Raw genomic sequence first — 23,951 nt, 5'->3', positions numbered from 1 at the left:
TCTACAGAGTGAGCTAAAGGACAGTCAGGGTGACACACAGAGAAACCCTGTCTTGAAAAACAAAGAAACAAAAAAAGAGAGAGGGAAAGAAAGAGGAAGGAAGGAAGAAAGAAGTGGTGGTGGTGGTGAATACCTGTAATTTTTTGGCAGAAAGTCTTCCAGAAATCATTCCCTTGTCATTATTTTGTTTCTTATGCTCATTAATCACTCCAATAATTTTTTGCTCTAGTTTATTATTGATTACCACCTGTTGAGGTCAAGAATATTTACAGTAATTAGAAACTAAATTATCAAAATATTATTGGCAAATCAAATAGGTTTCTTATATTCCTTCCGACAGACCCCAAATTTTAGCTAAAAGAAGATATAGCAAATAGCTTTATTTTTTGGACTGCCACAGATTTGACCGCATTGCTACAACATGGCCGTATTCCAACTGGAGTCTGGAAAACATTATCACATCTGGCAAGGGGAAAAACACTCTTATAAAGCCTCCCAGGTCTATGTCTTAGGTCACTGGTCACTTTTAGGTAGCCAGGGCGAGGATTACAGAGCACTGCCACACTGAACTAGAATCCTGCCTAGGTGAAGCAGCCCAAGCAAACAGCGTCTCAGACTGACGACCACACTACAGAGGATGTGCCAAGTCAAAGTAAGCTCATCTATCGGGTAATGAGAGGTTATAAATCCTTTGGCTCCCTGTTTCTTTCCTATGTCTGCACTAGCCATTTACCTGTTCTTTATGTATTTTTAACTGAAAAAATACATAAGTGTTTTACCCACAAAAATTGCTTCATCCCTTTATTACTTAAGTAAATGTTTTCTAGTGAGCACAAACACAATTCAGAAATTTCGTCTAGTCTGGGAGAATAGAAAGCTGTAATCCAGCATGACAATGCTTTAAGATACATTAAATGCTAATATCACCACTAAGATGTTGACTTAGAAATTATGAAGGACATCATGTGGGGCCAAAGAAAGCTTTATCCAGACTTCACTTCTCGCGAGCTCTCAACACGTGTCTGACTTACATCTACCTGGGAGATAGAATATTATCTATAAAAAAATTAAATATTCCATAATTTTCTTGTTATTTGAGGATGTAACTTTAAAAGAAATTTATTTAGTTATTTGTGTGTGTGTGGGTGGGTACTTGCAGAGGCCAGAAGGTGGTGCTCCCCCCCCCCCCCCCCCCCCCCGGACTGGAGGCGCACGCAGCTGTGAGCTGTTCAGCGTAAGTGCGAGAAAACATGCTGGGTTCTCCGCAAGAGCAGCAAGCACCCTTAACTGCTGACAAGCCTTTGTGTTTGTCTTTAGTGCTTCAGGAAATGAAGAAAAACCTTGCTTACTCACTTTCAAAATAGATTTGTCCAGATTTGCAGAACCTCCGGAATCATTTGCAGAATTGAAACTATAAATTTTTGGACCTGTATATAATAGACAACAAATTGTCAGGGAATTTAATGATTAATATTCAATATGCCATTAACTTTCCTCTTAAGGGCACTAAAGAGTAAACCTCTGATTTTAGCTCATTCCTCCCACTTCACCAAGAACTCAACCCCTCAAAAATTTCAAGACCACTTTACCAATTAGCATTCCTCAAGGGAAACTAGTTTTGCCTAAAATTCAAATGTCTATATATATTTGGGGTCAAATATCTTCATCTTCACTTTTCTTTTCTTTTCTTTCTTTCTTTCTTTTTTTTTGTTTTTTTGAGACAGGGTTTCTCTATGTAACAGCTTGGCTGCCCTGGAGCTCCCGAGTCCTGGGATTAAAGGCGCGTGTCCCCACCGCCCAGCTATCCTCAAATTTCTTAATCATGTGTTCTTATCCTTTTGTTGTTGCTTTTTGTTTGTTGTTTATTTTTTGATATTGTCCTGGCTGTTCTCGAACTCAATCTGTAGACCAGACTGGGCTCAAATTCACAGAGCTCAGCCTGCCCCTGCCTCCCAAAAGCTGGAATTAAAGGTGTGCACCACAGCTGCCCAGCTGTTCTTATTCTTGACACCTAGCTGGGATGTTTTGGGGGTTTCTAGTAGATGGTCAAATCTGCTGAGAAAATAACTCTTCCCTGAATGTGGGATGCTGAGTGAGGAGACAGGCTGGAGAGAGAAGCCATCTTTCCATCTCGGCCTCAGCCCAGGACTGTTGCACTAGCTTCTAAGTGCTGTCATAAGAAGTCGCCACACTTGATGCCTACACACAAGGGAAATCTGTCCTTTCTGTTCCAAAGTCCAAAACCAAGGTATGAGTTCCCTCTCAACTCATTTAAGCCATATATTTAAACTGAGAATTTCATACATGTATACAATGATATATGATCACATACATACCCCCATTTCCCTTCTCCAGCTCTTCCCTGTATTTCCCCGGTATCATGTTAGATGTAACTAACATCTACCCTCCAAACCCCACACTTTGTGCTGTTCTGACAACCCACTGTGGAGGTCTGAACACTAATTTCCCAGATGGCGGTGCTTTGGGGGAAGTTCTGGATGTGGTCCCTTGCTGGAGGAAGCACATAGCAGGGGGTGGATGCTGAGGTCATACAGTCTCACCCCTCTTGTTCTTGCTCTTTGCTTCCCAGCAGGGTGCGTGTGCCTGGGAATGCACATAGCCCGTGTGCAGAGGTGAGAGGACACCTGCAGGAGCTAGCTCTTTCCACCCACCACATGGGGGCTGATGACCAAACTCAGCTTTGGTGGTGGCCAGCGCCTTTATCTGCTGAGCCATCCTGCCAACCCCTTCTTAGGTTTTGAGAAAGGTTTTCACTAAATGGTTCAGGCTAACATTTAACTAGTGCTGTAGTTCCAGGGTGGCTTTGAACTTGTAAGCCTCCTGCCTCAGCCTCCTGAGGAGCAGGAATTACAGGCCTTTACCAACAGGTCTGGCTAACGTCTTCTTTCTTCTTAAAAATTATTGAGGATTCAAGTATATTTTTATTTACATGGATTATAACTATTGACTCATCATTACATAAATTAAAAAGTAAATTTTATTCATTAGTCATTAAAATAACGTATGTTAATGTAAGCAAAACTTTAGTAAAACATAGTTTCCAAAACAAACAAAATATATTTCCACGCTCTGAGAGGCTCTTTCTTTGTTCCTGTGCTCATTCTTGGACACACATGGCCTTATGTAAAAATCTCACATAGTTGGAGTTTTAATCTGCTTGGACAGCCATGACAAACTAGTAAATACTTTTGGCAGGCTCACTCAAGAAATGTTATTTCTCCATCTGGAGTCAGGAATGGTAAGATCCAGGTGCCAGCAGGATGGGTTTATCCTGGCGTCTCTTGTTCTGTTCTGCAGGTGGCCATCACTTTGTTGTGTGCTCACATGGCTCTTCATGTGTGCTTACCTAGAGAAGACTGCTCTCAGCAGGCCTTCTTAAGAGGACACTAGTCACTGAACAGATCCTACCCTACAATACTACGATCTGTAATCATTTCCTTACTGGCCTTCCTCAAATACAGCTGCCCTGGGCACTAGAGTTTCAACACACATATTTTGGAGCACACCCATTTGTTCTGTACCATCTGGCTTTGCACTCTGTCTAATGAGTCTAATATGTACCATGTAGACTCCAGAAAACTATACTGTACAACTCATGAGAAAACAAAGCACAAGTTTGGAATTCCTCCAACAACAGTTTTAACATCAGAGCTGTCCCTAGAAGTGTGAGGAGTTCCTTGAGCCTTCCCGAGCATACTTCCGAGAGCCACTACTTTATAGCAATTGCCCCAGAATACCATCAAGTATGGTCCTGTCTTCAAATAAATAAATAAATAACCAAGCCTATACTGTGAAAAAAGTTAAGGTATCCTCAGGATTGAGACTGTAAAGCCCCGAACGAACATTGTTGGTTTGTTTGAATTTGGCAAACTGAACACAGTGAAGCAAATTCCCATTTGTCCCCAGAACCTTTCACCTAAAACTTTCACTCGTCTTACTTCCTTGCTTTCATTTCCAACTTCCAGTATAAATAAGAAAAAGCTGACTTCCTGGAAGGCCATCAGGTAACACAGAGGCATCCACAGGGAGGAAACTGGGACCTGAGAAGAGCATTTTCATACTAGACAGTATTCTACGGGACTGAAGAAATGAGTCTTACCAGAGAGATACTACCAGTTCTCATTTTCAAATTCATCCCAATGAATACCCAATTCCTGGTACATTACAAAGTACAATAATAAAAACTCAGTCTTTTATGAAGCATTGTTATATTCTATTAATGCACTATCAATGGGGTGCTGAAAAGTCTTAGGTTCTCTCTTCCTCAATTTTCCAAAAAATGCTCTAATTTTCTTTAATTTTTTTTCCTCACTACAAAAAAATTACGTCGGTACATATATAATGTATATAACATTGTAAGCCATATGTTAAGGTCTAAGAACATAACAAACATTTGTCTTCCCCATTTAGACAGATTGTTTAATAAACATTGGTTTCTTGGACTTTGGGATGCTTATTCTGCCTGGAAACTCACTTGACAGACTAGAAAAATGTTTTTGTTTTAAAAAGTCGTTTGAATTATATTGGTCTGCTTCTAAAAGGAAAGGCTACAAAGACTTTAAAGTCACTTTCTGAAATATTAGGTATTCCTAAAATTCAAAACTAGTGTTAACACAAAAGTAAGTATCTTAGCTGGGCAGTGCTGATGCACGCCTTTAATCCCAGTACTTGGGAGGCAGAGGCAGGCAGATCTCTGGGAGTTCAAGGCCAGCCTGGTCTACAAAGAAAGTTCCAGGACAGCCGGGACTATTACACAGAGAAATCCCGTCTGTCTTGAAGAAATTAAAATGAAAACAAAACAAAACTCAAAAACCCAAAACCAAGTATTTTACACAAAGAATGTGTGGTGAGCTTCAGACAGCCTAGACACATACCACCCCATCAAAGCATGGTGCACACAAAGCCAGCAGCTATAAATTTCAAATTTAATCACACACTATAATACTGTAACTTAGAGGTAGTTTGCTTAAAGTCATTTGTACTGATAGGAAAATACTCTGCTTCAAAGTATAATTAGCTTATGGAACATATGAGAGAAAAAGACCTTGGTGGGCAGTTTGCAACTGTTCATGAATACTCGGGAGGAAATGTGTTATATCTGGAACCACAAACCTAATAATAATTTGCAGTTACAAAGGACTACTTTCTAGTATATAAGTGCAGTACTAGCTTATTTGGCCAGTCATCTTTCCCCCTCTGTCCGCAATGCTTATTCTAGGAATTCCTCAAGAGCGCCACGCTCTTTCTTTCCTTTTTCCCCTTCTTTCTGTTTTTTCCCCCCCTTTTGAGACAGGGTTTTCCTATGTGGCCTTGGCTGTCCTGGAACTCGCTCTGTAGACCCGGCTGGCCTCGAACTCACCAAGATCCACCTGCCTCTGTCTCCTGAACACTGGAATTAAAGGCGTGCACCACCATTGCCCGGCCCAAGCTCTTTCTTAACTCAAGATCTTTGGCATGTTCGTCTCCCAGGCTTTACAAAGTTAACTTCCAGACAGCCTTAATATCACTCGACTGCCACTTTTTCATTATTCCTCATTGTAAAAACAGGAATAAACTGTTAACTCTCTTCCCAGACTTTTCTTTGTGGGAGCTTAACAACTAAAAAGCAATATGCCTGTGTGGTTAATAAATTAATTTCCTAAGCTGCCCTAGAGGTGACGTTTCTATTTTGTCGGTCTTATTACCACCAGTATATGTATATATATATGTGTGTGTGTGTGTGTGTGTGTATGTATACATATGTATTTATATATATATATGTATCTGTGTATATATAAACACATATGCTTGCAAGTTTTCCTTGATGAAACCAATAAGAAGTACACGCAAAGCAAACAGAACAAAACAGTACATAATTTTGCTATTTTTGAAACGCCGTAATAATGGCAGGTACTAGTCACGTTCAGGTTATCAAATCAATCTGCAGAGTAAGCAAAAATGCAAGTCTGCAGGAAGCAGCATAGGAATTTTACAGTAAGTTAATGCAGTGTTCAATGTGTAAGTGCTGTTATTCTTAGAAAATACAGACTTAGAAAAGAAACATACAAACTCACTGCATAGATGCTGAAGAAGGCATGAAAGAAGATCAGAAAGCAAACAGCGCTGGCATCAGGACAGAAGGACTTGACTGTGTACTACTTACTACTCTGCATTGGCGGAATAGCTGTTTTGACAGCTCAGGGTAGATTCCTGCCGTTCCTACAGTAGATGCCATTACTTTGCTCTTAGAAGGAGAAAACGAGTGGGTAAGAAAGATGATGCCATGCCGTAACGGAGTTACTTTCCTAACTTTAATGACCAAAGGCCCTTAGACCAATCTACAAGGCCATGCACTCCACCGACAGCTAGCAAGCTCGTGTGTGGAAGATCGGATCCCATCAGCACGGCAGACTATCCTCTGCTGGACAGGGAGCAAGGACTGAGGGCGTAAGCCTGGGCACTGGACCGGGACATACCTTGCTTGACTCGGGGCTCCCGGGAGCTGGTGGGTACGGCCGGCGCCGGCCTGGCCACGGGCTTCTTGCTTTGGGCTTCCCCAACAGCTCCGGCCTCGGCACTTCGGGCTCTGGAAGCAGACACCGCAGCTCGCACCGCTGCGGCTCCCGGCGCCTTGTGTTTCTTGTTTTTGCCGCCCATGTTTCAGCTACAGGAGAGTGTTCTTCCAGATACAGATCCCGGCTGCCACACAAGAGACGCCGGAGAGCGCTTCACGTTAGCCGGCTCCCACGCCTCCACCCAGCCTCCTCCATCCGGGCTCCTCGGCTGGGGCTCCAGTCCAATTGGTCTGCTTCGCCAGGCTCCGCCTCTTGGCTCCCGAGAACCAGCGGCGTGTCTGGTGTCGTGCGTCATTTAGGGCTAGGTTTCTCGTGATTGAGCTGCCAACGCCACAGGGGTCGGAAAAGAAAAGAAGGGTCAAAACCCAGACTAAAAGGGGAAAAGTCACGCAGGCCTTAAGACTCGCTCATTTTTGATGCCTGCGGGCCACCGTAGAGTCTCTATTGGCGTCACTGTCGGTGCGATCGCGGGGCCTCTTGGGTAGGAGGGAGATTCGGTCTCAGAGCTCCGAAAGATGGCGGACGCTTTCGGAGACGAGCTTTTCAGCGTTTTCGAGGATGATTCGACCACTGCGGCAGGAGCCAAGAAAGACAAAGAAAAGGAGAAGGAGAAATGGAAGGGGCCACCAGGGGCCACGGACAAGGCCGGGTAAGGAAGACTTCCTAGCTGTTCTTGTTTTCCTGTCTTGGGTGCTGGTGAAGGAACCCGATTCACAGAAAGTGAGTATTCGCTGAGTGGAGTCGGGAGGCGAAGGAGTCTGAGGAAGAAGTTGTGGAGGAAGAAGACGTTGATTGGGGGAAATACGGTCTTGGCGTTCGCGCGTGTCCGCAGACGGCGTGGGTTCTGCTGCTACACTTCCTGAGGCCACGCTTGCTGGCTGCAGCCCTAACTTCGCAGGCTACGGTGTGTGTGTGTGTGTGTGTGTGTGTGTGTGTCACCAGCACAAAACGTGTCATGCAGTCTTTAAAAAGTTAAGAACTAGTTGCGCCAAGGTTGAAACGAGTAGGAAGGTTTTAAACCGCAAAGGCAAATAGCTACAGAGGGAAGAGATTTAATCTCCAAGTTGTAGGGTTTTGTTATTATTATTATTTTTTTAAATTGGATTCAGGATCTCTCTAGTGAACGTTAGGCAGGCCTCTAACTCGCTATTCTCTTACTTCGGCTTCCCTAGTGCTGAAATTGCGGCTGTGCACTACACTCAGTAAAACTAGTTTTTCTTTCTTTCTGCATTTTAACCTGGTCTATATATAGACATATATCATCGTTCTCTTGGGTCTGAGGAGGTGACCAATGGGCAAGAGTGCTTTCTGTGCAAGAATGAGGACCTAATTTCGAGTCCTCAGGACCCACATAAAAGGTTGCGCATAGGTGCGTGACACCTGTAACCCCAGCACTGTGCCTCAGAGTAGTTGCAGCGAGAGACTCCGTGTCAAAGGAATAATGTCAGATGCTGTACAAGTATTAGGCAAATGAGGTGTGCACACTTCCCTCCTCTCCCTCTTCTGCCCTCTGTCCTTTCATTGGTTAACTGAAGCACTCTAAACCCTCGCTGCAATCAGAGCCATTTCTGCACCTCTCAGAGTTTCATTGTCCAGTCTACACAAAGTGTAGGTACCACACAAATAAGACCCCCCCCCCAAAAAAAAAAATCTACCTCATTGTCAGTTTCAGTCGTCAGTCTGAGGAATTGCCTTCACCAGGTTGACCTGTGGTCACCAGATTCAACCTGTGCGGACAAGTCTTCGGCATTTTCCTCATTGCTAACTTTTGTGATAGTGCCCAGCTCACTGTGGGTGCTACCTTCCCGGCCTCGTCTGCGCAGTTTAAGGGGTTGGAACAAGCCAATGAGCCTCTCTCTGTGGTCTCTGCTTAGGTCCCTGCCTCCAAGTTCCTGCTGTGGCTTTCTTGGATGATGGATTGTAAACACGCACAAGCTGTAATAAACCCTATCCTCTCCATGTTGATTTTGGTCAGGGTTTTATCACAGCAATCAAAAAGCATGCTAAAACTTTCATCAACTGTCCATTTTTACCTTGAAATACAGTTCATAAAGAAAAGACAAGCTTAGTGCTTGGTTTGTATCTGTTTTGTTAGAGCCAGGGTTTCACTTCGTAGCCATTCTTGGCCTGGTAGACCGCCTATTGGAATTAAAAGCGTGCATCACCACACCTAGCTGCTCATCAGTATTAGGGAAATGAGGTGTGCACACTTCCCTCCTCTCCCTCTTCCTGCCCTCTGTCCTTTCATTGGTTAACTGAAGCACTCTAAACCCTCGCTGCAATCAGAGCCATTTCTGCACCTCTCAGCGTTTCATTGCATTCTCATCTTTAGCCTTCCACCTACGCAACCTATTTTTCCCATTTCTGTGAAGCAGTTTACATTGTCTAGAATTTGCTTAAATTTAACGTTTAAATTTCATTTTAGCATAGTTTATCCTTTCTTTTCTTTCTTTCTTTCTTTCTTTCTTTCTTTCTTTCTTTCTTATTTATTTATTTTTTTGTTTTTCGAGACAGGGTTTCTCTTTAGTTTTGGTGCCTGTCCTGTCCTGGAACTAGCTCTTGTAGACCAGGCTGGCCTCAAACTCGCAGAGATCCGCCTGCCTCTGCCTCCTGAGTGCTGGGATTAAAGGCGTGTACCACCATCACCCGCCTCATTCTTTTGCCTTTTAATGATCATATTGTTACCATGTGTGTGGGGTGGACACATCTGTGCCACAGATGTACTTGTGGAGGTCAGAAAACAGCTATTCATCTACTTTGTTTTGAAGCTGTAGCATAGCACTGTGTAGGTGCGCTTTTGTGCCTTCTGGTCAGTGGTCTTCTAGCTGCCTTCCATCTCCACTGTAGCAGTGCTGGGATTACAGATGTAGGTCACCACATCTGACTTTTTAAAAGGGTGAGGTTTTTGGTATTTTTTTCCATTGGAAGAGGGTCTTCAGGCTGTATGTCAAGTGCTTTTATGACTGAGCACTATTTCCATTATCTTGCTCTTTGAATTTGCTGTCATTAAACCAGTGAGAGCTCTTCAAGCTAGCTCTTAGGGATTATTTCTATTCTAAGATTTATTTAACTTATGTGTATGAATGTGTTATATGAATGCATGTATGTGCTCATATATGTCCCTTTTGGATCCCCCAGAACTGGATTTAGCAATGACTGGGAATCAAAGTTGGGTCATCTACAAGAATAGCAAGTGCTTTTAAAGACTGGACTATCTCTGCAGGCCCATTTTGTGAGTCTTTAAGACCTCATCAGTCTTTGTACCGCATATGCTTTCTATAGAGTCACTGCCTTAGAGCTGGAGTAAGCTGTATCCTAAATAGCCTTAGGTTTCCTGTAGTAGTGAATGGTATTTAGTGCAGAAAGTGCTTGTGCTATTTGATTTCATTGCTTTTTGGTTCTTCAGTACAAATTGCTTAGGGAATCTTTCTTTGGAAAAATAGAATTTGTACACTTCTGATGTAATTAATGCAGGATTTTAAACAACTTCAATATGAATACCTATTTTTTTGCTCTAAATCATTCTTCAAAATTACTTTATAGTCTTTTTATTTTATTTTTTTTTAAGACAGGGTTTCTCTGTGTAGCCCTGGTTGTCCTGGAAATTGCTTTGTAGACCAGACTGCCTTCCAGCTCTCAGAGATCTGCTTGGCTCTGCCTCCCGAGCGCTGAAATTAAAGGTACAAGCCGCCACTGGCAGGCTACATGATAGTCTTACTCAACATGTGATAGTTAAATGTAAGAGTAATGTCTCATAATCCTAATACTTGAAACTTGAAACAGGATGATTACCATGAGCTTAAGGCTGCAATGTGGGACCTGTTTTAAGAAAATGAAAAAGGAGCCTAGGGAAATTACTTAGTTGGAAAATTGCTTTCCATGTTACCATGAGGAGCTGAGTTCAAATCCTTAGGGTCCATGTGAAAAGCCAGTCATTGCTAAATCTAGTTCTGGGGGATGCCCTGGTACTCAGGTTACAGAGAGTCGAGAGCTGCTGGGTGGGTAGTGGGAATAAACCCGGGTGCTTTGGAATTGCAGCAAGTGCTGCTCTAACTGCAGAGTCATCTCTCCATCCCTATTTTATTTCTTTTTGACCTTTGCAGCTAAATCTAAAATTTGCATGGAATTGATTTTTTGGGGGGGGGGGGGGTCTGGGTAGAAATTAGGTTGAATTCATTGCAGATATTCAAGCTATGAAGCCCCAGTTAGTGTTACTTTGAAAATTTTTTTGCCTTCTTTTTCTTGTTTTTGTCTTTTTTGAAATAGAGTCTCACTTGTGCAGCTCCAGCTGCCCTTGAATTTCCATCTTCCTGCCTTAGCCTCCTGAGTTCTGTGACTTTGGCCTTCAAACTCTAACCATACAATTTTTTCTTCCAGATAATAGCATAAAAAAGATAAAGCTTTAAAAGTTTTAAAAGTAGAGAAAGCTTTAAAAGTCTTCATGTTAATGTCTACTGTTTTAAGGAATAATGAACTTAACTAATTTTTGTTGCTATCTTTTAAAATGGGAATTTTAATATTTTAAAGCAACCCTTCCAAGAAAATATGTAATATATAAGGAATAATATTCAACTTTACTAGTTATAGAATTTTCTCAGTTTGGCTAGCTTTGATTTGTTTGGATCATTTATTTAAAAGATGACTTTGCTTTTTTAAGTATATATAATATATTAAATAATGGGGTTACTTTAAAATTAGAATTGAGACTATGGAATTTATTCTAAATTGGTTTTTTTCAACCTGTTTGCCACAGTTCCTTTGAAAGTTGCATGTCAGATATTCTGCAGATAGATCCAGATAGATATTTATATTATGATTCATAACAATAACAAAATTACAGCTATGAAGTAGCAATAAAATAATTTTATGGTGGGGTTTACCACACGAGGAGCTGTATTAAAGGTGTTAGGGTTCTGGGGAAGTCCCACAAACCACCATTCACATATGCAAGAGCATTTTCATTCCAGCATGTTGGGGCCTGCCATCCCATACAAAGGCAAGATGGCAAAGAGCATCTGCCTGGCCTTCTCTACAGGGTCACAGCAGTAGGCTGAGAATCACTCCTTAATTGTTTGTTTTTCAGGAAACGACTGGATGCCAAATTACAATCAGAATCAGCCAGTGGTGTTAAAAACAAGAGAGATGCAGATGTTGAAGGCACAGATGAACCAATTTTTGGCAAGAAGCCCAGAATAGACGATTCAATTAATGAAGACTTAAGGTAGTGTTTCTATAGTCATAAAGTTTTATAAAATATGTTATTTTAAAATTTTATAAGCATGGAAACATATAACAACTGTTTAAATATGGAGGGTTAGGAGACAAATAATTCCTCTTTTGATATTTTTTAGAATCCAATTTTGAGAAAAATCCTGAAGACTTTTTTTTTTAAGATCTGAAAAGATGTTTTCTTACAGATGTCTCATGACTGGTAGGATAACACTGACCCAGTGGTAGGAATAAGTATGTACAAGTATAAAGAGGAGATTTTCACTGCTGCAAGTAGTACCATGGCTTTGATGGTCAAAACCACTTCTCTTGATGGGGGACACCCATGGATGTCTCTGACTAAAGATTTTCTGCTATTTATATTTCTCGGGATTTTAAAGCTGGAACTTTTACTCCTGATACCAATATATTTGATTGACTTGGTTGTCACTGTGATAATGCTGTTTATGATTTTATTTTTCCTTAACTGGTAAATTACCTGCTATAAACCATGATAAAAGGGTCACTGAAAAATTGGAGATAGCGCCATTTGCCCACAGGAGTGCAGTAGACTGCAAACAATAGTGATTGTGTTTTTTAAGTCCTTGCTCCCTATTGTTGGAACTTTTAAATTTTTACCAAAATATATTTATTGTCTTAAAGTATTTATCACAAATATAATACACAATAATGAGTCTAATATAGAAATACATCTGGTTCAATTTATTTATAGTTTAGCCCTTTCAGAATTCAGAGAGCCTAGATGAGCATAGTGTGGGATTTTGATGAGAATATCTCAATAAATTATAGCAACATCTAAATATATTTTTTTACCCTTCTGTTGTGTAATATTTTTTGAATCAGCTTTGTGTTTTGAGGTAGTGACAGTGCTTGAATAGCTAGATTTTATTTAAAATAGTGGAACTAAGCTGATATTTATTGAATAATCTATGTAGCAGTCTGTTATATATAACAAAATATGATCTTAGCATTTTTAATTTTCAGCTTATTTAAGACACTTCACATGTCTGAATATAATAGCTAAAATATTTTGGATTTACAGTGTTATAATTGGGTGGTGTCATTTTGTTTAACAGTACAGATAGGCTTATGATCTAAGTATTGAAAATAATTCTTGTCATTTTAATAACTTTAAGTTTGGCAGACCTGATGCCGAGAGTGAAGGTACAATCAGTTGAAACAGTTGAAGGCTGTACACATGAGGTAAGTACAACCACCTCCAATAGGTTAACATTACAAATGCTGGTTTTCTTTGTACTGCCTAATGGGCTGGTCAGCAGGATGTTTAGCATTGAAGGCCTTGGGCTCAAGTCATTTATGCGGGATGCATGTAATATGGTGGAAGAGCTGGAGCTCTCTGACAGAGCCTTGGGTTCAGATGCTAGCCCAGCATTTCTCCTAACTATAATCTTGAGCAAGTTTTCTAACCTCTTTGAACATTGTCTATTTAATTTATAAATTTAGAACAATGAGATGTGCCTCCATGGGATAACTATAAAGATTAAATTAAAAAAATAATAATAGGGAAATTACCCAGCATAAAACTAGAGTTTAGGGCTTGTTTATTCTCGTATTCTTAGAGTGACCAGCACTGATTTTGCAGTTTGCATGCTATTTCATGTCATGCTCCAATGACTAATAAATTCCTATTAGGTGGTGGTCACTGATAGCATCCATTTAAAAGTGAGAATGTATACACATAGGATATAGTGTAATTATACGTTCATTTTCATTCTGCTAAGTCTTTTATCATTACAATAAAACTTTGTGTCATGCTGGACTTACCAGAATAGTTCAATGGATAAAAGAGTTTGCCATGCAAATTAGGTGGTCTGACTTCAATCCCTGGACCCAGGTTGGAAGGAGAGATGACCACACTGTACCGAGGTACATGTGCCTTTCTATGGCTATAAATAAAATATTAAAAGTATTTTTTAAAAACTCACAGCAGATTATTATTACTCTTACTTAAAAGACTGTTTAATAAGTGGAGAAATTCCAGATTAGTAAGAATGGGATTTGATGTGGATTTAGAACTTTATATGTTTAAAAGTTGTTTTCCTGCTGAAAATCTTTTTCTAGAAGTGGCACTTGTTTGTGAGATGTAATGCCCAATTAATCACTTTTAGCACTTACTTTAGAGCCTGTTCAATGCCTTGACTTACAAAAAGAAAATAATAATCCCCAAACAATCCAGGGCCTGCTGTGAAAAGGGCAGAAGCTCTTTATCCTTCCTGTCCGTCCGTTCCTCCCCCACCCGATTTTTGTCACTTTCTCCTCATATACCTTGTGTCTTCCTTCACGGAGGTGCTTGAGCATGTCAAGTTGGAGTGTCCTGACTGTAACCCCTACAGCAAGCCCACCTCTCCTGTCATATCCCCTGAGAGGAAAAGGAATTAATCTGTGCCATGTAAAGTCTGTATATTAGATATGGAAAGATAATGGTAGCCATGATAGGTTGTAGCTCTATCTTGGCTAATAAAGTTTCTTCAGGAAAATAATGGTGCATGTTTTTGATTGCACTGCCTTTTAGCCAGCATTAATAGAGGGGTCTTTTGAGCATTGTAACTAACTTTTCCCCTTGTTCTTCTAGTCAGTTGACTACATGTAACTTATATCTAACATGTAAGACTAACAGGAACATTCATTGATCATTTTTATTCTTTAAACAACTCTTGTTTTAGAGTCTTGAATTTTAATAGTCATTTCTTGTTTTCTCCTTAAACTTTGACATCAGGTTGCTCTTCCTGCAGATGAAGAATATATACCACTTAAACCTCGAGTTGGAAAGGCAGCAAAGGTCTGTACTATACTATTTGGAAAGTTTTGTGAGATCTCAAAAAAGAAAAGATTTCAAATGAGATTTCTAAATTTACTCGTGTGTGTGCCCTGAAAAAACCTACTACAAAATATAGTGGTAACTTAGTAAAGAACCATGCTAGAAACCAGGCATTGTGTGATGAGGTTTTTACACATTTAAAGAGTGCTTATCACCCTTCTTAAAGAATCTAACAAATTTGTCAACCTTTCTGTAGAAAAAAAATGCATGATGTATAAGTTTGAAAATTCAGCAGCTTCTAAGGAAGCTGAAGTTCAGTTTGTTTTGTTATGGTGTGCTCTCTTGGCTGTCCAGAAGGTCCTGAGACTCCTGATGTGTCTGCTGCAGCCTCCACTGTGCTGGGGTTACACGTGTACACCTCTCACTCCACACTCTTCTTCCTTAGATTTTTAAAATGTTTGTAAAGGTTGAAACAGTGAGGCTAAGTTTTTCAAACAACTTTCTCTAAAAAAGGAAGCTCAGAGAAGCAAGTATGAACTCTTTATGTTTAAGAAATTATTTCTCTGCCTTTGCTGAGTAATGCTGGGGATTTTATTTTTTGGAACCTTAGAGTTTTCCTCTAGGGAAAGGAAGTTAAGCATGCACCTATTTTATGGGATTATAAAGATTTATGGTATATGCAAAATTATTGCACAGTACCACAGAGCATATAACCATTATTTTATTCCCGATTTTAGTGTAAATAGAATATATTGAGAATGTTAAATAGCAGCATTAAAGCTTGTGTTCTGTCTGGTAAAACTGTTTTGAAGTCATTTTTTTCACTGTTTAATGGTGGATGAATCATAAAGGAATATTGAAGTCTTTGGAAGGATAATTGTTCTTTTAAGTGTGCCTTAGATAGCTTAACATTCTCATGTGTCTGTCAATTTTCTTTTATAGGAATACCCATTCATTCTTGATGCTTTCCAAAGAGAAGCCATTCAGTGTGTCGATAATAATCAGTCTGTGTTAGTGTCTGCTCATACATCAGCAGGAAAAACTGTGTGTGCTGAGTAAGTAACAAACAGTGTTCTCAAATGAAATAGACAAATCACTTAGTTATTTTAGCTCTTGAAAGTTTCTGTCTGTATTCTGCAATGGTGGTTTTGCTTGTTAGGTAACCTTTAGTTTCTTTTTCTTGCCTTCATTAAAATATTGAAGATTTTTAGTATAATGTTTTGATAGGTATTATAAAGAACCATTCTTCCTTTGTTCTCATTATTTGTGAAATATTTTGGTTTTTTTTTTAATCATTAAGCATGATGTTACTTGTGGTTTTTTTCATAGATGTGTTTTTATCTGGCTTGACTACCGTTCCTCCTTTGCAGTTAGTCTCTTATTCTGTTCATATGAACGAACTTATACACTTGATCTTTTTAAGTTCCTTTTCTTGTATTGAAATGATGTGGGGTTTTATTTTGTTTCGGATATGGATTTTTGCCTTTGCTTGCTAGTGTGATGAAATGTGTTGTTGGGTGTTCAATGAATCATCCTTAGATAAATTCTCTTTTGTCATGATGTATGATTATATTTTATTATTGGGTTGATGAATTAAAATTTTATTTAGAAATTTCACATCTTTATTCTGAGGGACATCGGATTTTTTTGTTTTGTATCAGGCTTATATCTGATTTTTTTTCTTGATCTAGCTGGAGGTGGTCTAGTATTATGTTGCTCTAACAAAATCCAGCTTTTGGCCTCATTGGTTTTTCTTTGTTCTGTTTCCGTTTCTTTGGTTTGTACTTTCACCTCATTTACTTACTTTGTTCTCCTACTTTCTAAGGAAAATGAAGTGGTTGGTTTGAAACCTTCCTTTTCCTAATAGGCATTTAAAGTTTTTGTAGTTTTACAGATTATTTTTACTATTAGTGAAATGTTTTGCTGTTTTAAAATATATCTTAATATAAAAAGACATTATTGTTTGTTGATGCTGGTCCATATTTTTCTACTGATACCATTTCTTTTTGCATGAAGAAATTCTTGAAATATTTCAGGATAAGTCTCCTGATGAAAAACTGCTTTAACATTGTAAAAAATTATGCTTGTTCATTTTTGAAAACATTTGTTTTTAAATATTTATTTTTGATCTGCATAACTTTTGACAAGCAATCTCTCATCCTTGCTTCCTTTTGGCTTCTTTGAAGACTTTATGTGTGTATGTGTACATGTGTATGCATGCTTGCTTATAAATGCCAATGGTGATGTTGGATCCTTTGGAAATGCCATGTAAGAAAAACAGATCACCTTTTATTCATCCAATTTTGTCATCTTTACGTAGCTTCCTAAGAAAACATCAAATAAAAGACAAAGGAGAATGAATGTTTCATCTTAGATATTGTAGTAGTTGTTTTGACGTTTTTGCTGGAAGTTCAATTTATTTATTTTTAGTGCTGGTCATAATCCTAGATTTAGATATTAGCTATTAAAGGTGTTTTTTGTTTGTTTGTTTTTGTTTTATGTCTTTTATCATTTTGAAATTTCCTTTAAGGCCTAAAGGTTCCATAGAATGTTTGGGGTTTGTTTTTTGTTTTGTTTTGGTTTTTTTTTGTTTGTGTGTGTGTGTGTGTGTGTGTGTGTGTGTGTGTGTGTGTGTATTTCCCTACATTTTAGTTGTTTGCCACCATGCCTGGCTATTTCTTCTACTTTTATTTTCTATTTTATGTTTTGCCTGTGCCCACGGAAGTTGGAAGAGGACGTCGGATCCCCTCAAACTGATCTTAAAATTACAGATAGGTTAAGAGTCACCACGTAGGTTCTCTGTAAGAGCAGCCAGTGCTCCTAACCACTGAGCTATCTATCTCTCCAGCTTGTTTCATTGTTGTTTCTCTGGTTTTTAGTTTGTAGAAATTTTGTTTCCAGTGTTTTGGGCCCAAACCCAGGGCTTTGTGTATGTTGGTGAATACTCTACTATTGAGCTACTTCCTCGATCTATGTAGAGTTTCCATTTGCTTAGATTATTAATAGTTTACATTTTCATGTTAAGAATGTCTGCTTGTGGAGTTATTGTCCTATTTCTTTTTAATTCTAAGAACATAGTCCCCTATGTTTTTAGGGACATGGTTCTAAAAGTTGCTATCTCTGTTGCTGATTTCAAGTTGTTTTTCTGACAAATCCAACCTTTACCCAATCATTCACGTCCTTATGTGTACTTTTCCCTAAGTACAGATCATACTTTTCTGTTTTCTATTTCTGTTATTGTTGTTGAAAAGATCAGCAACATCTCTATATTTGCTTTCCCATATATATTTCACTATTACTATTTGACATGTTTGAGCAATTATTAATTTTATAAAATTTCTCTTTTATAATGTAGAGGATGACTGATGTGATAAGCATAGTTTGTGCAGGAATTATATCTTTAAAAAGTATCTGTCACAGTGGTTTTTTTTTTAAATCTTAATTTCATGGTCCTGTAGTTAAATACTAAACTGAATTTTAAAAGCAAATAATATTATTGTATTGAATTCTATTAATGCCCTGGAAAGAACTTTTTGATAAACAGAACCTATGCTGAGCCAAGAAATGATTTGTTAAGAATTACATGAAGAAAAAGAGTACATATGGATTAACTCATTTTATGAAGCTGTTGAAGAAAAATCCACCCATTTCTGTAGTTTTCTTATTATTTGTAATCTGTATGTATAAATGAGTGGACAGAGTGATGAACTTTTGGATGCCAACAGTAGAATGAAAGGCCTTTCTAGTGAGAGCTAGGATATCCGCTGATAAGCCAATTGTTTTAATTCCTTAAAAAGTCCTTGCTTATTTAGACTACTTCATTTCAGATAAATCATGATTATAGTATAATGGTTTATTTATAGTAAATAGATTATGAAGGAATGCTCACCATACTTGAAATCTTACTTATTGTTTTTATATTTTTAGGTATGCAATTGCATTGGCTTTAAGAGAAAAGCAGCGTGTAATATTTACCAGCCCAATTAAGGCTCTTAGTAACCAGAAATACCGTGAAATGTATGAAGAGTTTCAAGACGTCGGTCTGATGACTGGAGATGTCACTATTAATCCTACAGCATCTTGTCTTGTTATGACAACAGAGGTGACTTACATTGCATCTCACTGATTTTTTTCATTGTATTTTAGTCAGAGTATCTATCCAGCTTACTTTTTTTCAGATAAAATGTAATGAATATCTGTGGATAAAATTATTTGAAAAAGGCATAATTATTGTAAAGTGCCCTAGCAGCATTGACTATTTCTCTAAATTAATAATATTTATTATTTCTGATAAAATATAGCCACCTTTAAAAGTATTTTTAATAGTTTGTTATTACTGTGACTTGAAAATACTTGGTTATTTTATATATGTATAGTTTCAAGGATTTGAATACATGTTTCATACAAATACTGTCTTGTTTGTTTCATGGGGTTTTCTTTGTTGTTGTTGGTTGGTTTTGTTTTTTACTTTTGTCCCTGGGTATTTATTACAATCAGTAAATAAATAATCAACTTTAAAAAATATATACTCCACATTATACTTGGCTTTTTCTAATCACTATTTAGTTTTGCATATAACATGATTTGGGTGTGATTATTTCTACTGTAGTTGGTATTTAAAAAATTGTATGTAATATGTATCTCTGTGTATGGTGTAGGGGGACACATGGACAACAGTGCATGTGTCAAGGTCAGAGGAGAATGTTGTGGAGTCACCTTTATGTGTTTATGTTTGGGGATTGAACTTAGATTCCACTGAGCTATCTCACCAGATCCCTTATTAGGACTTTTATACATACTTTCCTTAGTGTGGCTTTTGAGAAGATGTTGCACAGAGGAAGTTGAGTTCATATTCCAAATAAAGAAAAGAGTAGACATGATAATAGTATTTTTGTGAATATCTGATTATACGTGTTGAGATGTCAAAGGTATGTAGCTTTATAATATTTAATATATCCACGAAGCAAAGGTATTAAAAATTCCCTGTTTGAAAAAAAGTAGTATTTGCCTAATTATTGAATGTTATGTTAAAGTCCTGCTCAATCTGTTTCCCCCTTTTAGATTTTGAGAAGTATGCTGTATAGAGGTTCTGAAGTTATGCGAGAAGTTGCTTGGGTCATATTTGATGAAATTCATTACATGAGAGATTCAGGTATATTTTGTAGTGTTGCAGTGTTGAGATAAATGCCATGCTTTTTTTTAAACAAATGCCATTAATATTTTTGATTAAGAATTGTTGGATTTATTTTCAATTTTCTTGTGTCTATAATTCTACTATACTATTACATATTCAAATTGTGGACAACATGAAATATTCCTAGTAGGAATTGAAAAGTAGCCTACTTTTATATAGAACTCGCCAAGCCAGACATGGTACATGACTGTAATACTAGCAGTTGGGAAGCTGAGACAGAGGTAGGAAGAAATGAGATAAATGGGAATCTAGGCCACCTACCAAGACCTTGCTTTCCTTCCCCACATTAGAAGCCCAATAACTGTTTCGTTTTTTTTTTTTGCGGGGGAGAGGGGGTTGGCTTTACATAGAAGATTTTTCTGTGTAGCGCTGCTTGTCCTGGAACCAGCTCTGTAGACCAGGCTGGCCTCAAACTAAAAGCTACCCACCTGCCTCTGCCTCTCGAGTGCTGGCATTAAGGTTGTGTATCACCAAAACTCAATTCTCAGTAATTATTTAATGTGAAAAATGTGAAAAAATTTATGGAACTTCTAGTTTACAAAGATGACTTTAGAAATTTTTAAGTTAATTTGGTTTTATAAACCTGTGAATACATATTTGTGAAAAAATATGATAGGTATGAAATAAATAAGTAAATAAAACTGCTATAAATATATTTTTCCTCAGGCTGTTACCCTACTTTAATTAAAAAATAAATGTAGTTGCAATTTGGGGTATACAAGGAAATTTGATAAATTTAAAGCTAATGTTTAAAATGTATACACTCAAAGTAAGATTGAGTTTTATTTTCAGGCAGTGGTAGCACACACCTTTAATCCCAGCACTCAGGAAGACAAAGACAGGCGGATCTCTGTAAGTTTGAGGCCAGTCTGGTCTACAGAATGAGTTTCAGGACAGCCAGAGATACACAGAGAAACCCTGTCTCAGGGGAAGATTGAGGTTTTTTGTTTTTGTTTTTTTTTTTAAAGAACTGAGTTAGTCTATATTAGTGGTTCTCAACCTTTCTAATGCTACTGCCCTTCAATACAGTTCCTCATGTTGTAGTGACCCCCCCCAACCAAAAAATTATTTCATTGCTCTTTGATAACTGTATTTTTGCTACTTTTAGGAATTGTAATGTATATCTGATATGTATCCCCCTTGGGTCATGGCCCACAGGTCGAGAACTGCTGATATATATGTTCATGATAAAAAATAATATAATGTAAGAAAACATCAATACTTACCTTTGCCAAATTCACATAGACACTTCTGAACACATTTTCTATTTGCTTTAAAAAATAATGGGTTCTGGGCCAGCTAGTGGGTTGTGCCTCTTGCCACTAATACTGGCAACCAACTCAATCCCAGGACCTGTGTATTGGAGAGAACTGACTCTTTTTCTTTGGTATTTCAATGCAAGGTTTCCCTGTTTAACCCTGGCTGTCCTGGAACTCACTCTGTAGACCAGGCTGGCCTCAAACTCACAGAGATCCACTGCCTCTGCTTCCTGAGTGCTGGTATTAAAGGTGTGTGCCACCATGCCTGAGTGAGACAACAGACTCTTAAAAAGTTCTTTTCTGACATCCAAACAAGTACCATGGCATGGGGGTGCACGCACACCCTCTCCCACCCACACTTACATAAAAACACTGAGTACTATATAGAATTTTAACCCCCATCATGTGATATGCAAACTCAACTATGATTAAAAGTTAAATATAATACTGTGTAAGTTCTAAAAAACTTGATTTATTCAAATCAATATTCAGATGCGAACAGGGAAACAAAAATTACATGGAACAAAGAGCCATTGCTTTTGAAATTATGTATTCAAAACTTTGAAACTGTATAAAAATTCAACTAATTATTTTAAGTCATTGATCTTTAAAAGTATTTTAAAACTTACTATTATAAAAACAATTAGCGAATATTATTAATTTAGAGATAGATTTAATGTTACTAGGACATTTTAACAGAGCTGTATCAACTTCCTATCTACTATTCATCAGATCCATCTTTTATTTTCAGGATCATGAGGGTAATTTGGGTAACATATCATATGGACTAGTAATAGCATATCTTTCAAATGTGTTGCTCTGCTTCTCTGAAGCAGAACTACTTACTATTAGCTGCCTTGGTACTGGGGCTCTTGTTTATTAGGGGAAGAGTACAGTCTGGAACTGCTTTTTCAGAGTCCATCCTGCGTGAAGTTGCTTCTTATTGTGTCTACTTTATAGGTTCATGAACTAAAGGAGGTTTCAGTAAGTGTCTGTGGCTAAAAATATGCTTTCTAAAAGTGGTTTGCATGTTCAGTTAGTAAGCATTAGAGAAAATAATTTTAGATACTATCACTTAGTTAACACTTAATTCCAAACTCCATTTGTCTTTCTCAGAGCGTGGTGTAGTATGGGAAGAAACTATTATTTTGCTTCCAGATAATGTCCATTATGTCTTTCTTTCTGCTACTATCCCGAATGCTCGACAGTTTGCTGAATGGATTTGCCACCTACATAAACAGGTACTTTCATACACTTTTCTTTCCTCATTATTTAAAAATGTTACCGATTGGAATTGCCATACCCTTCTTATACATTTTCCTGATGCTCTTAATTTAATGTGAATCTGCTTCTTAAGTCAAGCAGCTTATCAGAATGAGTGGACTAATTAGAACTTGCCATCTCCAGGCCAGTATAGCTAAGCCTCTAAGAGATGAGCTTTGGAATCTAATTTCCAAAGTTAATCCTGATGATCTGCCAAGTTTGGAAATAATGTAGTACATTTACTCTGACAGTGAGGTATAAGTACATAGTAAGAGTTCTAAGGTCTTGGGTCAGAAAAACCTACTCATTTCTTGACCATTTGATTTGGTAGTTCTTATGTAAATATGTTCACACTTAGTAATCACTGTTTCTACTTTGAATTTCCAGTACAACTTTAATGTCTGTATAAGACTTTGCATCAGATACTTGTTTTTGAGTGTTGAACAGAACATTGGATTTTTCTGCACTTGTTTTACACTGTTACCTTTAGGAACTTTTATGTATAAGTCACATTCCTCTCACTGTTGCTTCTGTAAGATGGAAGCCCAGTGAATCTTCAGATAGAGCTAGATCAATCTACTGTGTTAAAAAGCCTCTGTACTACAAGAGTTTTGTTTTGTTTTTATATATCAAGGATGCCTTGTGTCACCATATTAGCTAAGGCATTGTTGACTGTAATTGCAGTATTCTAAGATGAGCTAATGGGTAATGGAAGTTCAGATCATATGTTTGGTCTTGATTAAGGAACTGGGAAATTAATTTGGTTGTCATATGAATTAGTAGGACGATTTCCCCATTTTTCGCTTGCCTAGCTTTTAAAATTATTTGAAAGCATTAAATTTTTGTTGAGTGGATCAAATATACATTTTTGTCTTGAAAAAATAAAATTTTCTTTCTTTTTATAGCCCTGTCATGTAATTTATACTGATTATCGACCTACTCCATTGCAACATTATATATTTCCAGCAGGGGGAGATGGCCTTCACCTTGTGGTCGACGAAAATGTAAGGGAATAATTCACATGTAATGTCATCTTTTATATGTTGCTTTCCCTTAATTTTGAGCTGGAGAAAACTATTAACCACCCTCTGCACACAGACACATTTTTTTTTTTTAGTCGCAAATACTTCACTCTTCAAAAATGATTATTTAAAAGTATTTTTATTTCAGATACTGTATTTGATGATGCTGTGGTGGTGCTCACCTGCAGGCTTTGGGAAGCTCAGATAGGAAGGTTACTTGTCCCCAGGACATTGAGGTGAACCTAGTGAGGTGATGATTTAAAGACAAATTGTATTCAAGACTTTCTTCTAACGCATGACTTGACTTCCTTCCATTCTCAGTGTTCGAAATACTAGAGAATCAAGGGCTGGGGAAATGCCAGATATTTTATATCTTGCTTCACAGTTTCAGTTATCCCTTATCACATTTTGTTTTCACATGTCACTTATTTTAAGTGACTTTTGTTATTATTTTTGCTTTAAAGTTTCATTCTTTGGAGAAACTTTGTGTTTAAGAAGTGTTTAGATTAAGCCGGGCAGTGATGGCACATGACTTTAATCCCAGCACTTGGGAGGCAAAGGCAGGCAGATCTCTGTGAATTCAAGGTCAGCCTGGTCTACATGAACTAGTTCCAGGGCAGGCCCCAAAGC

General features: G+C 38.0%; 2 protein-coding genes across 2 annotated transcripts in view; one reads left to right on the top strand and one right to left on the bottom strand.

Annotated features, from left to right (window-relative positions):
- Positions 1-6,778, bottom strand: part of Dhx29 (DExH-box helicase 29) — a 44,124-nt gene extending 37,346 nt beyond the window's left edge. The window contains exons 1-3 of the mRNA XM_048443029.3: positions 6,477-6,778; positions 1,354-1,427; positions 134-247 (exon numbers count right to left, since the gene is read on the bottom strand). Coding sequence (XP_048298986.3) covers positions 134-247; positions 1,354-1,427; positions 6,477-6,657 — 369 coding nt within the window. The 5' untranslated portion in view covers positions 6,658-6,778. The remainder of the gene's footprint in view (positions 1-133; positions 248-1,353; positions 1,428-6,476) is intronic.
- A 76-nt stretch (positions 6,779-6,854) lies between these two features.
- The window catches only part of Mtrex (Mtr4 exosome RNA helicase), a 63,708-nt gene continuing 46,611 nt past the window's right edge, over positions 6,855-23,951 (top strand). Inside the window, exons 1-9 of the mRNA XM_087896890.1 lie at positions 6,855-7,224; positions 11,659-11,796; positions 12,941-13,007; positions 14,542-14,604; positions 15,526-15,638; positions 18,511-18,685; positions 19,645-19,735; positions 22,153-22,277; positions 23,205-23,303. Of these exons, the coding sequence (XP_087753016.1) occupies positions 7,091-7,224; positions 11,659-11,796; positions 12,941-13,007; positions 14,542-14,604; positions 15,526-15,638; positions 18,511-18,685; positions 19,645-19,735; positions 22,153-22,277; positions 23,205-23,303 (1,005 nt within the window). The 5' untranslated portion in view covers positions 6,855-7,090. The remainder of the gene's footprint in view (positions 7,225-11,658; positions 11,797-12,940; positions 13,008-14,541; positions 14,605-15,525; positions 15,639-18,510; positions 18,686-19,644; positions 19,736-22,152; positions 22,278-23,204; positions 23,304-23,951) is intronic.

Source organism: Myodes glareolus, chromosome 15 (genome assembly GCF_982192425.1).
Source record: "Myodes glareolus chromosome 15, mMyoGla1.1, whole genome shotgun sequence".
NCBI classification, from domain to species: domain Eukaryota; kingdom Metazoa; phylum Chordata; class Mammalia; order Rodentia; family Cricetidae; genus Myodes; species Myodes glareolus.
The sequence above is the reverse complement of the archived record's forward strand: the minus strand, read 5'-3'. Positions and strand labels throughout refer to the sequence as shown.